Genomic DNA, 17,640 nt, shown 5'->3' on the forward strand with positions numbered 1-17,640 from the left:
GAAGGACAGCTGGAGCAGTAAAGCGGGGATCGGCGGACGAAAGAACGTCTCTGCCTGAGGGGGAATGGCAGCAGCCACTGCCCCCAAAACAACAAGGACGAGGAAAAGGTAGGGCAGGGGAAAACGAGGAAGACCAAAACAAAAACCCCAATAAGCCCCAACTATCACAAAGACGAACAGAGAAAGAGAGGGGAGGGAACAAGTGGAAGCACAAACTCACAAGCACAACCCAGTCCCACACACTCTCTCACTCACAACATTCTCACACAACTTAGTTCTAAACGCTACCCTAAGCTTGAATATAACAGCCTTGGATGAAGGCAAGAACGAACTGGAGTGGGAGGGGCTTGATGCCCCAGGTCTTGACTTCAATACATTCTTGCCTTCAGACGCTAGATGGCGCTAATACCCACATGATGGCAGGCTACCTGGGGAAAACTTGCTCAAATTTCTAGATATCAGCTCTGAAATGTAAGGTGATAACCAATTAGAATTTTTGCACATACACATAGGCTAATCACAAGGTTAATGAGTTATAAGCGTATGTACACAAAGCTGTTGCGATTCTAGTCCTCTAGATGTGCTGTAGCTGTTATGTAGTAACAAGAATCAGAACACAAAGGATTGAGTACCTGACTACTTGTGCAAATGAACAAAGAGAAAACATCCTCAAACTCACCCAATAAAATCATGTCCTCAGTAGTCTACATAACAAGTACAATTAATAGTCTATGTGTATGTCAAGGTGGCAATGTTGACCACTCTCTGAAGGTCTGAGTAGTTTAGAACAGGAGCCACAAGCTCCTTCCCAGCTTTTCTTAGAAGCTTCACACTACTTAGAGTAATGGGCTACCAGGGCTCACCCATTGTTTGCCTTTAAAGCAGGCCCCAATCCGCACCACCAGGCAACAGCTTCCAAGGGAACCACATTTGGACACTGCCTGGAGGCTCCAACTGTGGGAGATGAAGGAGCTCAGCTGCAATGTCTCAGGCAGGAAGAAGGATGGGGAAACAGGGAAGATATAAAAAGGCTAGGGGGGAGGAAGGAAACACTCACTGGAGAGGAAGGCAACAGGATGGAGTAGCCCAGCCTTTCCCACCTAGTGGGCCACCAGATGTTGTTGGACAATTCCCATCTTTCCTGACCATTGGCAATGCTGGCTGAGGCTGATGGGAGTTGTGGTCCAGCAACACCTGGTGGCCCACTAGTTGGGAAAGGCTGGACTAGCCAGACCCCTGAGCAAGGATACTCCAAGGAAACTGGGGAAGGCTTGGCCCTCACTCTTCTACCAGGGGCCATCTACAAGGTATCTCCCTAAGTCCCACTGGGTGGATCTAGAGATGGAATTCCAGCATCCTGGTTTTACCCAGTCTCTCTTCTATAGGGAGGCACAGGAGTGCTGGACTTAAGCCTGGCCAGACCAACAGCACTGAAGGAGGACACCCTTATACTCTTTAGTGAGGGCCTCCCCTAGAACACTGAAGTGACTCTGGAAGGACCTGACTGTCCTTGGGGTTTGGGAACTACTCCTGAAGAGACCAGAGTTGAAAAGGGAGAGTTAGAAGCTCCAGAGAAGGAACTGGGCTGAAGCAGCTACCCCAGGAGATGGGTACTGAAAGACTTTGCTTATTGGGTGCAACAGCCTGGGATATGTTTTCCAAGTGTGTAAAGCAACATACTTTAAAGTCTTATTTGCAGCAGACCAGATGCGAGTTGGTGCCTTCTTTAACACCTTAATCAAATGTGGCCCATGGAAGATACAGAACATGCTTCCTTTGACATACCCCTTCTCCCAGGGTACAGCACACTTGGCAAATAAGTGAAATGAATACTTGTATTTCCCACAGGAACAATATTAAGTGTGACTGCCACTTGTTTACACATCCATGTACAGATATGAAGAAATTCTGGTTGGACTGGGACTTTCTAACACATGTATATAGATGTTCAAAGACGTGAGAACCATATCTGTGGATTCCTGGAGAAAGCTACTCCTAAACAAAATATTTTTACACTACGGAAATATTTCTTAAAATATTATTTCTTTGATTCAAAACATTATCAATGCCATATTGAACTAGAATCTGGGATACCTGGGGTTGAATCTCCCATAAGCCATAAAGCTCACTGGGTGACCTTGGGCCATTCAATGTTTCTCTTAGCCTTAACTACCTAGTAGGGATGTTGTGAGGATGAAATGATTGGGCTCCTTGGAGGAAATGCAGAATTGAAAATATAATAAAAAGTTAAGAAAAGAACTGTTCATATGACAGCAAGGAACCACTTACCTGAAGGAAATGATAAGATGGGATGGAATGAGGTGTCCAGTTCTAACATGAGTTCTTTTTGTGTCCTCGGCTTGGTGCTTAATTCATACCTACTCCGTGTAGAAGCTGGAACCACCTCTTCCAAGGTGTTAAACAAGGCATCTCTCAGTTGCATAGCCTGTAAGACGAAACACAAATTTAAAACTTTTTACAGGTTGTTCACATTCTAAAACAAACTGTGTCAACAAATTGAACTTTAATCTAGACAAAAGCACTAATTTAGAAATAGAGATTCTTCAACCTGTTTTGGTTGTATTCTCCTTGAAAAATCCAGTTTGCGCTTTGAGTGTGCCCCTCAACCCAGCTTTGCTGCTGGATGGTCTAGGAGTGCATTTGCATACCTTAGGCTGGTGTATTAGCTGTTTTCTGGAGAAGATGAATCCGGTCAGTTATGCATTCCCTACCAACATATAGATTAGATTGCTGTAGCACAAATCATGTAAAGCTGCCCTTAAAGAGGGTCTAGAACCTTCAGGTAGTTCCAGAATTTTAGAACAATCTCCCCACTGAAGTGCATCTCAGTGTTATACTCTTTCAGAAAGCAGATGAAGACATCCTCTTCCACCATGCTTTTGGGGGTAAGGAGGTACTGTAATTCATTGAGGACCGTATCTGGTACTCATTGTTTATCTTGTTATACTGTTATTTTAGCTTATTTTATATTGACGTTTCATTGGTGTGCTTTTACTATGTTGCATACTGCCCTGTGACTTTATGGGCAACATAGACATATCTGAATAATATAAATAAATATAATGCAGAACACATCCCTGAGAGTTTTCTGGAGCATGCAACTCCATTGTATCACCTACTCTGGCCCTTAAACTGTTTCCAACCCCAATTCAATGCCTCCAAAGCCCTATATACTTAAAGGACCGCCTCCTACCATATGAATCTGCTTGACCACTGAGATCATTAGAAGAGGCCCTTTTCCATGTCCCATTGTCATCAGTTGGTACTGATGTGAAAGGGGTCCTTCTCTATAGCAACACCTAGATAATGGAGCTCCCTGCCCCAGGGACTCTACTTGACTCCTACCCTGTCAGTGTTTTTAATCCTGTCTGATAGAGTTGATGATTTGTTTCAGAAGGCTTGCAGCCTGCCTGATACTGTTTTTATCTGCCCCTTGGTTTCTGCCCTTGTTTTTTGGATTGTTTTACCTTCTATGTTGCTTATCATTTGTCTTCTAATTATTGTATCCAACTGTCTCTCATCATCTTAGTTTTAAGTCACTTTGGGCAACCCATACAAGCTGGAAAAGCCAGATGAAAGAGCATTTTAAAAAATTTAAAATTCTGGGGCTAAGAAAAATCTATTTGTATTTTATTAGAGAGTAGTTTATAATAAGCAAAAGATAACTGTATTGATTCAATAGAAAAACTCCAAAATTCAGTTGGGCGATACCTTTATCAGGACAAGCCATAATGTCATAAAAGTGTGACATGCTTTCAGTTTCTCAAAAGTTCTTCATCAGGCAAGATGTTATAAAAAGCAGGGGATGAGAGGACAAAGCAAAGTACCAAAACTAAGTTGATATTGCAGCCATGAGGTCAGCTTATAGATTCAGTTCCACGATGAAGACTGCAGGTTGAATAAGTCCCTCCCAGGTGCTACAGCTATCTGGTTACACTCCTAGGATCCTGGGATAAAGAAGCAACCGCTACTCCTCGTCTCTGAGAAATTGTAAAAGGTGTGCCTAGAACACCATGAAAAATTAATCCCTGGCTTTGCTAGATTAAAGACTGCCAGATTTCTGTTAACTTCTGCTCTCTGCCTACTCCATGAACTGAATGAAAGCAATAATCTCCTGTTTTTCCTCTTCTCCCAGGCATTTTAGCATGTTTTTAAATTGCTTTTTTAAAAATGTTTTTAAATTTGTATATTTGTTTTTAATTGTTGTAAACCGCCCTCCCAGAGAGCTTTGGCTATGGGGCGGTATACAAGTGCAATAAATAAACAAATATGTTGCTCCCCCAACAATTAATATTCAGTGGCATACTTCCTCTAAACCTGTAGGTTGCTTATAGCCATCATGACTAGTAGTGATACGCCTTTTAAAGCTACCTAAAAATTTCCTGGAGGAAAATATAGTAGAGGCTCTCCATTTCATTACACAGTGGAGTGGTTTTGTTTTTAGTTGCTAGGCGATTTTGATATAGAATAGTCAGAGGAAATGGGCTGGATACAGTGGTTGATCCATTGCAGAAAATGGAGCACTGCCCCACCAGCCTCAATCTATCCTCAGCCAGTTCCCACCTGCCTGCCCTCTTACTTACAACCAGCTCAGGGAGTGGCCCTGGCTGTCAGGTTCCTCCTTCTTTGTCTGTTTTATCCTTGTAGAACTTAGCAAGAGGATGGGGACAAAACTAGAATGACTTGGCCCCACCTATCATTGCTTTGTCTCCACCTATTACTGGCTCTGATTCCACCGTCTGTTGTCCTCCCAGTCTTCTGCCCCTCCAGTTCAAACAGGTACCAACCAATATTGGTTGGATAGAAGAAACAATGGTCATTCTGTGAATGTGGTGGTGGAGTAAATAACTGGTCATAACTCTCCTGGTAATGCTTGAAGACTAGGCAGGGGGTGGGGTGCAACTGAATACTGTAAGCTGCCCTGAGACCAGAGCAGGGCTTAAGGAGGACATAGGGCGGGCAAAAATATTTACAAACCCAAATATAGACTCATTGTATTAGAAATATCTGTTGGTAATGAATTATCAATAATTACCAACAACCCTAATGAAAAATCCAGACAGGGTCTACATATCTTACTACTTGCATTTATTATCACTACTACATACTATTGTTCATTCATTTTACACAGATAAGTAGGCCAATGTAGCTTAGCTGTTTACTGACTAAATGTTATGACCTTTTAAAGCACCTTACGATATAAACTTTTCATTTTCAGTTAAACATCCAGTGCCTCTCAATAAAATAAATTAGCACTGGAGAAGAGTCAAAATAGTGCTACACTTTTAGTGTGTAAAGAGAAAGTGAATCCAAGTCAGGAGAGCAGATAAATAGTCAAGAGAACAGAGGAAAAACACACTTATACACAAAAAGGGCTTTGTTACAGAACCTGAAGAGAACCATGTCCAGCCTTTATTAGTAACAAGCCTCCATTCATAAATCAGTCTGTTAGCTAGAACCACTATCTCAAAAAAAGTCTGCCAAAGGGGAATTATTCTATAATGAAGCCACATAGCGTTCTCGATTAAAGTTTTTTTTCACCAGAGAACATACAATTCAACTGGGAGTTCAAGATCATAGATCTATTTAATTGTTATTATTTCCAACCTCAAACATCAGGTGCTTTGTTAGCCTGCTTCTCAAGAGCAACCAAAGAACATCCCAGCAAGCGAGTTGCCTATGATGAGTGATTTGTCATTTTCGGAAAAACAGTTTTCACAGACCTAAAACTGAATATGGCTGTAGTCCTAAATTGCTGCTACCACCAAATTGCAGGGGTTTGAAAAAAGGGCATGGAAAAGGGGAGGGGAGGGACATAGGGCCTACAAGTAAATCCCACTGAACATTGAGGAAGTGACTCCCAAGCATAGGATTTCACTGTTAAATACATTTTTTCACTAATCAGCTAGAATCTGGCAGGAGGAGGGAGGAAGAATGGTAGCTATCTCCTTTGTGAACAAGAAGTCAGATGGGCTTTCTTGTTGTTGTTTCTGGCTTGTTCATGTGAGCCACACATCCACTTCAGTATTAGGAGTGCTAGGCATGACAACTGCCACATTTGACTGAATTACATTGCAAAGCCTTGGTAGCATATTAAACCCTATTTCTATATATTGATTATTCTGTTTCAGCTAAAAAGAAAAGCATAACTAATCCAACAATAGACACAGCTGTTCACCACAGCCACAACACAGTGAGAGTACTTAATTACAGCTTTGGTAGTTAGAAGAACCTGCTGGGAATGGTTCCTGCACAGAACAATGTCCCCACTGTGATGACCATCCTGCAGCCTTAACTTGCACTGTTAAAAACACCTAGTCACTTGGTTCTTGACCTGGCATATTAGTATGAGTAATTTGTTTGGGGTCAGGTCCTTATTCAAACTGAAGGCTTCCAATGCACACATAGCTCTCTTGTACTCAGCTTCAGACCTCTGGGGTGAAATTATTCAGTGAACAATTTAGAAACGCAGTTCAAAGACATTATGAATGCTAAGCTTAATAGGGCTCAGATTCCTATAAGCATACAGCTGTGTGTTCAGATGTTAATGTTTATCACTTGCAACAAGCGATGGTTTTGCATGTATGAATAAGCCATCAAAAAACAAATTCACTAATAGGCAAAAAAACCTTGCGGTTTAAGAAAGTACATATAGCCAACATATTTCTATCAAACTTTAAAAAGCAGGGAAATTGGGCAGCTATAGTGAATGCACCAGGGGAGCAGGAGAATTACATTTTTGTATGTTTGTTGGTGTTCTTACTTTGCTTCTTTTCTGTGTTACTACTGTTTCTACAGAGAATTATGTTTTATCTTGTGCAAACTAAGACACTCCTCACGTCCACTGGAAACTATTCTGCAGAATAGCCAGTGCCATTATTCCACAATTGCACAATTGTTTTTGGAGCTTTTCTTTATTATTATTATTATTATTATTACTATTTATTCCCCACCGTATGGCCAAAAGGCCCTCAAGGCGGCTTACAAGAAAAACACAAATATAGAAATACATCAATAAAACAATACAATTTTCTTTAGTGTTGCAAAGTGTTGCTGTACTTCACATATTCACAACTGCCGAAAAAGTTACATATTTTTCTGGAGCCCATTCCTTCTTCCTACTGCTCAGCTGATCAGTGGGGGGTATGTTGTGGGCCACATATGATTAGGCAGAGGCAGCTCCGAGAGGGTGGCAGATTGCACACTTCTGAACTACAGATATAAAAAAGGCACTTTTCATGAAAACTATGCACACTAACTGGAGAATGTGTATATTGTCCAGATGTTAAACGTGGTGGGTTCACAGCAGCTAGCAACTAATTAGCAGATACCAGCTGCCAGTCAGAGCATAAATCTGCCAGGCAGGAAGAACCAGGGTGCCAGCCAGCGTGTTTACCGTTTGGGAGGCGGTGAAGGAGGAAGCAGAGAAGTCCTTAAGGTAGCCCAAATGTCCAGAAACCAAGAGATCCGATCAGGCAGGGCAGGGTCTAAGGCACGGGTTAACAGGGGAGCCGGAGTAATGTCTGCAGCAAGGCTTGACATTGACTCTAGCAAGGATTCTCCCTTTCCTTCCAGTCTTTTATGCTCTGCGTGCAAGACCAGGTGCTTACAATCAGCTTGTGTTCTTGCAAGCTCTCCTGCTCCTAAATCGAGCCGATTGCCTTCATTGCTGTAACACCTGTTGGCGTCTTCTCTCTGCTGGGGAAGGGGCAGCCTCCTGGCCGCTTCCTGACTCTGACAGGCGGGCTTTCTCAAGGGCTTGCCCCTGGTCTGGCGAAGGATCCTGAGCTGTCTCCCTGCTTCTCCCCTCTCCTGGGTCTACAGTCTCCCATTCCTCTTTCTCCTCGGATGAGTCTTCTGAGGGGCGCATGACACTAGAGAATGTACAAAACTCAGCCAAGATATGTACATTCTCCAAAGCCTGTTGGAGATTATGTATACTGACCGGGAAATGTGCACAATTCTCTCTTCATGGATAGGTTATGTGCACATGCTCCATGAGGCCTGGTGAAAGTGTACAACAACCAATTGTTGCGCACATTACCTGCTCAATTTACACACACACACACACACACACACAACAGCAGCACATACCATAAGACCCAATTTATTAGGATCAGCATGACTGCAATCTATGGATAGTTTCCTGCGAGTAAGTTTCATTGACCTCACTGCTGCTTACTTCTGACTTCAATGAGCTTTAACAAAAGATTCTGCCAGCTGAAATGCAATCTTTAGCTTTTAATTAAAAATGCAAACAATATTGCAAAGGAATCTGCTGGAACAGATGTGGGAGTGCTATAGGGAGATGGTTCCCTCTCTTGTTCTGCTGGCAAATTTGTACTCTCAGTGACCAGGCAGTATTAAAATGAAACCCTGCTTCATTTTAAACAGATGAAAAATATGTTCTTTCTTTCCTTAGATGAAGACAACATTTTTATTGGGATATAACATTATTTAGTTTCAATCACTGGCTAAGTATAGGTTCGATCTAGGGTGTTTTCTTTCATTTTTAATTTTTACTAAGAAAGGTATTCTTAGAAATGTCATGAAAATGCAACCTGACCAAAAAAATGTTACTGAAATGGGGAATATACTTATTAGCCTGATGAGCATGTGTTGTGAAGCAGTTTCCTTATTTTTGTAATGGTTTTCATTTCTTTTACATTACGCATGAGATTCTATTTTTGTTTTAAATCTTTAAGATTATTTACACCAACAGCAGCAAAACAGAATATTCCAAATTAAATATTTTTTTCAATTCAGGTGCTTTGCAACTGTTTTATGCTGAGCAGAAAATTTAACTCGGATCAAGTTAAGGCACTTCTAAGTCTATGAAGAGGCAAGTTAGGCTAGCTTTGAACAGCAAAAATAGAAAAAAGGTTAAGATACAGTTTTACTATTTCCTTTAAATTGAGCACTGCCAGCTGTGTAAGCTTTTCAGTTAAATAAATATTCCAAAAACAAGCAACAGATTTATATGGCAACATGTTTCCTCAGAGGCAAAAATCCCTTTATGTTCCCATCTTCTTTCCCAGACTACCAAATGAAGGTAAAGAGAACACTGGAACAAATACATTAATTTAAGAAGGGAGATTTTGAGCTATTTGTTTTAGGCCCTTGACTACGAAGAAACTCATATATGAAGTATTTCATTGGAGATAGTTTATTGAATATTTCAAGAGTTCTATTTTTGTTCTTTTTCTTGCAATATAAAAATGTAATGATTTAAGTCATTCAAGCCATCTGAGAGAGGGCAGGATCTTCATATAACATGTCTTTTATTATACACTATCTCTGAAATCACTAATACCTTTAGCCATGACTCAGAAAATAGCTATCATTTACAAGTTTTTGATGACAGGGCAAGTAACTTAATATAGCTTATGGCTCCTCATTCTTCAGCTCTGCCAGCAACAGATCACACATTCCTTTCCCCACACTTCTGAAGCCCAAATGCAATTGACATTTCTCTTGGAATTCTCTCTCCTTGACTCTCAACAACTCTTGGTGATTTCCAAGCTAATCTTTTCTTTGCCTCTGTAGCCAACAATTCAGTACTCAATACAGGGTTTACTTGCATGTTCTGTTTTTCCACTATCAACAGCATTTCTTTATGCACATCTAGCAACCTATCTCCCTGCCACTGTGTGCTTGTGTGTGTATGTATATGTACCTTCCAACAGCCTTTGTATAAGGGGGAAATGGTTGGGAAAAGCGAGTTAGATCTCAAAAACGCTGTCTCATTTTTAGTGTTGAGAAATACAAGAGTACTTTCGGAGATTGATATAGTGAGATAAAAAAACACTACACAGCCCGTCTGAAAGTAGCTACTGGCACATTCATCTATGTGAGGCCTAGAAACTTTCCTTATTAAAAATGACTGAAGTATATAAAAAAATTAAGAAGAATCACTGGGTCATGCAAGTGCTTCAGGCACTTGAGGCAATATATTTTCAACTCTTAAACATAAGGTTGGTGAACAATAATTATTTATTTGTTCATTTATTTAAAGGCATTTCTAAATGGCTTAACATTTTAAAAATCTCTAAGAGGTGTACATTGTGATTTAGCAAAGTACACTAGTTTTAATTGTCTTTACCCATAGTAATTTTTTTGTTCAGACATATGTATTAATTGGAAACGGTGGGCTCCAATATTGCTTCATGTGCAAATTCTTGTGCCAAATGTGATATTAAAAGTAACAAGGAAACATTTTTCAATATAGTATTGAAAAATACCAGTAATGACACTGAAAGTAAAATCCAACTGCATCCCCTTGGGGAGATAGCATATTACCCTTACTTTCTTGAAGTAGAAGCAAAGTGAAGACATTGTTTTTATCTGAAGAGGTATGTCATTTCTACAAGCAAAACCTTTTCATCATTAGTATCTTCAACTTAGCTGAGATCTTACAACCATTTCAGTGCTCAGACCAGTTATTTGACAGCAGCACATAATGTGGCTCAATGGTGTTGCTTCCCGTGTATACTTTCACATTAACTCTCAAGTGTTACACAATAAAAACATTAAAATGTTATTTTTACCTGAATAACTAGTATGAAGCAGATTGAGGCCTGATACCACACCCCAGCCCATTGATCAAGAAGAAGCGTCCTCACTGCCACACACAGAGGGCATCATCCAGAAAATAGTTTACCCAAACACTTTGGGGAAGAAAATGACCCAACAAGAGGAAATATGTTTTTAGTTGTGGACTCATATAAGCAGTCACATTAATGAAACTCACTGTAATAATTAATCCATTTTCCATAGGAAGTGGGCCATCACTGTGGGAAATAGTTCCACCTATCGTGCGAAGGCAAGAATGTTTTTGAAGTCAAGACTAGGGACGTCATGCCCCTCCCACTCTCCAGTTCATTCTTGCCTTCGTACGAACAAGATTGGAATTTCACGTAGCATTTAGCTAAGTCTCGTATTTGTTTCTCTTTTTCTCTTCAAAACCTTTCTGCTGTTTTTTGTGTCTAGCCTACTGAGGATCCCCTCAGAGACCGCGGCTGCGGCTCTCTTCCCCCTTTCCTCAGGGCTATTTAATTCCTTTTATTCCCTTGATTGGGGTGCTCTGAGACCGCGGCTGCGGCTCTCTTTATCTTTGCAGTTTCAAGCCCCCTCCCCCCCCCCGTAGCCAGGGGGCTCCCTCAGTGACCGCGGCTGCGGTTCTTCTTCTTCTTTTTTTTTTTAGATCGCTTTTGATCGCTTGTGAGGGAAGGGGAATCCCTCTCCCTCCCCCCCCCTGATCATTGCCGCGGCTGCGGCTGATCCGATCTCTGTGGGAGCTTGCAGCTGCGGCTCCCGCCGTTACTACCTTACCGCAGATCGCCCTCGCTACGTGGCTTAAATCCCACTGCGAAGGGCTTTACAGACCGCGACGGCGGCTCTCTCTGCGGCGGCTGCCGTGTGTTCCTCTACCTGCTCTTCCAGAGTTTCTTTTCCAACCGCTACTGCGGCTTTCGGCGAGTCCGTGCTGGCCAGCCCTTCCCCCAGTTCGCTTGCGACGGCCGCCATTGCTCCTTCTCCCTCAGCCCCGTTTTGATCGTTTTTTCCCGCCCGTTTTTTTTCCGGGCGCCATTTTTTGAAATTCAAAATTCCCGCCTTTTTTTGTTACCATCTATTTAACTTCGGATACCTCCCCTGCAGGCTACCTATCTGTATGTTTGTGTGTATGTGCTGCTGACAAACTTACACAAGGCTGATTTACACACATTTTTACTGTGGCTGTAATCATAGTGGCTGAATTGTATTATTAAGGCTGGAGCTCCAATCCTAGTGGGCTGGATTGTATTATCAAGGCTGGATCTTTAATCCTAGTGGCTGGATTACATTATCAAGGCTGGAGTTTTAATCCTAGTGGCTGGATTACATTATCAAGGCTGGAGCTTTAATCCTAGTGGCTGGATTACATTATCAAGGCTGGAGTTTTAATCCTAGTGGCTGGATTACATTATCAAGGCTGGAGCTTTAATCCTAGTGGCTGGATTACATTATCAAGGCTGGAGCTTTAATATCAGTGGCTGACTTGTATTAAATCTGATTTACATTACATATCCTGCCCCCTATGGGGCCCTGAACAAGCCAAAAATCCAGCCCACAGCACTAATCTGAGTGTGCCAACTCTAAAACGGCCTATATTATATTAACGTGGATACCTCTGTGCATTCTGCCCCCTCTGTGGCAGTGCATTCGCCATCTGCCAGTGTATCCTACCCCCTCCGTGGTAGTACGCTGTGCCAGTTCGGGTCTTTACATTCTGCCCCCTCCGTGGCAGTGTACTGCACCCAGGTTCATATAAGATGGCAGAACAGCCAGGCATGTCACCATCAACACACATGGTGCCAGATCAGCCAGACATGCCACAATCAGCCAAGCCACAACATACTAACACGTCTAAGACCAGACATGCCAAAGCACTGGCTAAGACAAAACATCTTTCCAGCCATAGTAAACCAAAGCGTCCTCGTTATGTTTCTGTGCCAACAACCACCACAGCACAGACACACATAAGTGATATTTTCCATTCTCCTGCTACTGCCTCTGACGAGGAAGAGTTTGTTGGCTTTCCCCCTCACGGTTCGCCTAACGAACCTACCTCTGGCTTACCGCCTCAGACATCTGTTCCAACAGCCCACCAGGCACATACATCTCACACATCTGGTCTGCAGCTGTCTCCTGATTTCCTCTCCCAACTCCAAGCCATGCTGGCTTATTTCACACAAATGCAGTCACTACCACAGGTTCCTGCCATACCCCCACTCAACATGGACCAACGCGCGTTCCATGCTGCTCATCCTTCCTGCTCGCCAGATCCCTTCGATGTAGCCAGAGGCAGATGTACGGACGAAGCCTCGTATGCGGAGGAGTTAACTTTCACTGACCATGTTGAAGGAGACGACTGGAGCGACTATTCAGATCATGAGGAGGATACATCGTATCGCTTGTTCAATACCTCAGATTACCAACCGCTCGCACGTAGGGTACTTCATACCCTTGGTCTCCAGACTGCGCCCTCAACTTCGTCCGCTCCAACTCTCAAAGGGGCCAAGGTCCTCAAATCCCCTGCACCTACTGAACACTACATCCCGGTGCCGGACCCAATTGCCAAATTAGCTTCCGATGAATGGGCCCACCCGCTCAAAGCTCGACGCTTCAAGAACATGGCTGACAGACTTTACGCCCTAGCCCCAGACTTCGCCACCAAGTTAGAGGTCCCTGGCATAGATGAACCGATCGCTCGCCTCGTTTCACGATCTATCTTGCCCAGGGAAGGGGAATCCCACCTAAAAGATACTACTGAACGTCGAATAGACTTCGCCCTCCGCAAGAACCACGAGGCCACTGCCCTAGCCATGCGTGCCTCCGCCTCAGCCTCCATCTTCTCCAGAGCATCTATGATGTGGCTGGATGACCTTCTAGAGGATGATAACCCTGATCCTGTCGCCTTCAAAAGAGCACTATTGAAATTACGTAAGACAGCAGCTTTTGTGGCCGATGCCACTTTGGATGCCACCCAATTAGGGGCACGAGCCATGACGACTCAAATAGTCGCTCGTCGTACCCTCTGGCTTCGCCACTGGCAAGCTGATTCAGCGGCCAGATTGAACCTGTCCAAGGCCCCTTACTCCGGATCTCTACTCTTCGGCGAGGAAGCTCTAAAGGCAGTTCTGGTTGATCCAAAAGACGCCCATAAACCGGTTCTAGCCACAGTCAAGAACATCGACCACAGGCCCTTTAGGCGATTTCCCTCCTTTCGTTCTAACCAGCCTTTTCGAGGAACGCGGCCAGGAGGACGAGGCCGCGATTTCAGACCCTATGATTCCAACGCATTCAGGGGTTCCTGGAACCGACGCTTCCAGGGCAGAGGTCAGTACCAAGGGCGCAGGGGCAACTCATCGTCCTCATATAGGGGAGGTCCTCGCCTACACAAGTAGTATTAACGCCATCCCCATAGGTGGCAGATTACTTAATTTTGGAGATCGATGGCTGCGCCTCACTAAGGTCTCCTGGATCAGGGACCTCTTCACTTATGGCTATACCATAGAGTTCTGGGCAACCCCATCAGACAGATTCCACCCGTCTCCTTGCCCAAGGGCACCAGCCAGGCACAACATCATGCAGACAGCTATACATCACCTCTTGCACATAGCGGCAATAGAGCCAGTTCCCACAACTGAGAGATCGGAAGGGGTGTACTCCCTCCTATTTGCTGTGCCAAAACGAGATTTATCTTGGAGGGCGGTATTGGATCTCAAGTTTGTCAACCGTTTTGTAACATACCGCAAGTTTAAAATGGAATCTCTCCATTCCATTACCGAGAGTCTGCATGAAGGAGACTTCCTGGCTTCTATCGACCTTAAGGAAGCGTATCTCCATGTACCCATTTGCATAGCCCACAGAAAGTTTCTTCGGTTTGCTTTTGGCCACCAACATTTTCAATATAGAGCGATGCCTTTTGGCCTCTCCTCTGCTCCAAGAGTATTTACCAAGGTGCTACTCATCCTAGTGGCTTACCTTCGGACCCAAGGGGTTCATATCTACCCATATTTGGATGATCTGCTCATACGGGCCAAATCTGAAGAGCTGGCTCATCATCATTTAATGATCACCCTCAATGTTTTGCAGACCTACGGCTGGCTTGTCAACTTCGACAAAAGCCATCTCCAACCAACCCAACGCCTACTACATCTTGGGGCAATGTTGGACACCCTGCAGGCAATGGTCTTCCTGGCTCCAGATCGCATCACTGCCATCACAAGCATCGCAAGGTCCCTGATGCAACAAACATCCGCAGACGTCATGCTTCTCGCCAGAGCGCTCGGGATGTTTATCTCCACAATCCACATTGTGCCCTGGGCTCGGGCTCACACTCGGCCCCTTCAGTGGACTCTGTTGCCTTTTCAAAAAAACATTGCCAGCTCCAACCATCGCAAAGTTCGTTTGAGCCCCGCTCTGCGCCTCTCCTTCCGCTGGTGGACCAAGGTTCAACACCTCTCCAAGGGCACGTCGTTCAGAGAACCCCGCAGAACCGTCGTGACCACAGACGCCAGCCTCATAGGTTGGGGAGCCCACTGCAACTCCCAGTACGTTCAAGGGGTTTGGCCCAACGCAGAGCAATCTCGAAGCATCAACTGGCTGGAACTAAAGGCTGTCCACTTGGCTCTATGTCATTTTCAATCTCTGTTCCCTTTGCAGCATGTGCTCATTCGAACAGACAACACGTGTGTAAAATCACATTTGAACAGACAGGGGGGCACCAGGTCTCGTCCTCTGCAGGACTTAGCCTCCCTCATCTTTGTCTGGGCAGAACAACATCTACAATCCCTGAAAGCAGAGCACCTCAGAGGGATTTGGAATGTGACAGCAGACTGGCTCAGCAGACAACAGGTCTTCCCAGGAGAATGGAAACTTCATCCAGCCATTTTCCATCGTCTCCAGTGTCGGTTCGGCGCCCTCTCAGTCGACCTGTTTGCTTCCAGTCACAATTGCCAGCTTCCAAGGTACTTTGCTCGATACCTGGACTCAACAGCAGAAGCAGTGGATGCTCTGACAACACCGTGGCCAGACGGTCTATTGTACGCCTTTCCTCCCATACCATTGTTAGCCAAAACCTTGAGGAAGGCGCGAACCGAAAGGGCACAGCTGGTTCTGATAGCACCATTTTGGCCACGCCGACCGTGGTTCTCAGATCTTCTGGCAATGTCAATGATGGATCCTTGGACACTTCCAGTAACGCCAGACCTCCTATCCCAGGGCCCAGTACTGCACCAGGACCCTACTTGGCTCAATCTAACAGCGTGGCGTTTGAACGGAGACACTTGAGGTCAGCTGGACTGTCTGACGCTGTGATTGATATTATTTTGGCCTCGAGAAGACCATCTACCACTCGCATTTATCAACATACCTGGGTGGCTTTCTCCAAGTGGTGTCAGTCCCACCACCACGATCCATCCCAGGCCAATGTGCACCAGGTGCTCCAATTTCTCCATACTGGCTTTATGATGGGACTTCGACCCAACACTCTACGTCGACAGGCGTCTACTCTGTCATCCATTCTCTCAGTGTCCTCTCCTGGAGATCATATCTCCTCACATCCGTTCATCAAACGTTTTTTGAGGGGAGTCGCCCTACGCTCTCCGGCTGTTGTCCATCGGTTCCCCTCATGGAGTTTGCCGAAAGTTCTGCAGGCTTTGCAACGCCCTCCGTTTGAACCCATCAGGACTGTGCCCCTACGTATACTGTCCTTCAAGGTCCTGTTTCTGATCGCAATCACATCTGCCAGACGCGTTTCGGAGTTGGGCGCATTGTCTTCTGCTAGACACCTCTGCGTCTTCTATAAGGACTCTGTTGTGCTGAAGACTGACCCTTCCTTTCGTCCCAAGGTCGATTCAGTTTTTCATTGCAACCAGGACATTGTTTTGCCTTCCTTTTGCCCGAATCCTACCCATCCTCTCGAGAAGGCTTGGCATTCGTTGGATGTCCGGAGGGCTCTCAAGACCTACCTGTCTAGGACCCAAGAGATTCGACGAACGGAGTCTCTGTTTGTATCCTTTCATCCAGGGTCTATGGGGCATAAAGTATCCAATCCTACCTTATCCCGTTGGTTAAGGGCATGCATTACCTTAGCATATGAGTCCCTGAAGCTGCCAGTTCCTGCTAGTATAACAGCTCATTCTACTAGGTCAGCTGCCACTTCGGCTGCTTTTGCTACTAATGCTCCTGTTGCCGATATTTGTAGGGCCGCAGTCTGGTCTTCCCCACACTCGTTTATAAGACATTATAAAATTGATCATTATGCCTCTGCTGATGCTTCTTTTGGCAGACGAGTGTTGCAACAGGTTCTTAATGAGGATTAACATGTGGGTGGTCCCTCCCTATATGGGTTGCTTTGGTACATCCCACAGTGATGGCCCACTTCCTATGGAAAATGTACCATTGGTCTCACCTGAAAGGTGATTTTCATAGGAAGGGGCCATCACGACCCTCCCAGTTGGAGGATGACTAGCGATTTTATCAATGGGTTACATGTTATTGTTTCCATATTATATTTAAATTTAAGAGTGAAGTCAAGACTTTTAGTTCTGTTATGTTATGAAGTTATGTTAGAGTCATGTTGTTATGCATGTGACTATTATGTTATTTTCCTGGCAGGCCTGTTGGCCTTGTTCTTGTATTTTTAGATATCTCTTTTAGACTCGCTACGAATGAACTGGAGAGTGGGAGGGGCATGACGTCCCTAGTCTTGACTTCAAAAACATTCTTGCCTTCGCACGATAGGTGGAACTATTTCCCACAGTGATGGCTCCTTCCTATGAAAATCACCTTTCAGGTGAGACCAATGGTACATTTTCTCTCTTACTTGTTTCTCTCTTCTACTCTTTTCTCACCCAAAGGGGAAGACCCAGATTACAATACAGGGTTAGCCTGTAAATCCGAGAGCTTGGATAACAAAGAAAAATAATTTAGAATATCCTAATATTGGGTTTGCTTTCATTATTTTTAAGGATGAAGAGAGTATGTAGAATGCTTGTTCCAACATCAAAGCTAGTTAGAAAAACAGAGGCAACTGTGCTCAACCAGGCCAATTTAGGAAATTCACCTTAGCCT

The 17,640-nt window shown here is 44.2% G+C and overlaps 1 protein-coding gene across 3 annotated transcripts in view; it reads right to left on the reverse strand.

The window, feature by feature from the left end:
- The window catches only part of KANSL1L (KAT8 regulatory NSL complex subunit 1 like), a 105,475-nt gene that overhangs the window by 40,260 nt on the left and 47,575 nt on the right, over nt 1-17,640 (reverse strand). For all 3 annotated transcript variants that reach the window (XM_061607868.1, XM_061607869.1, XM_061607867.1), the window contains exon 7: nt 2,290-2,446. In XM_061607868.1, the coding sequence (XP_061463852.1) occupies nt 2,290-2,446 (157 nt within the window). The remainder of the gene's footprint in view (nt 1-2,289; nt 2,447-17,640) is intronic.

This window comes from Rhineura floridana, chromosome 2 (assembly GCF_030035675.1).
Source record: "Rhineura floridana isolate rRhiFlo1 chromosome 2, rRhiFlo1.hap2, whole genome shotgun sequence".
NCBI lineage: Eukaryota > Metazoa > Chordata > Lepidosauria > Squamata > Rhineuridae > Rhineura > Rhineura floridana.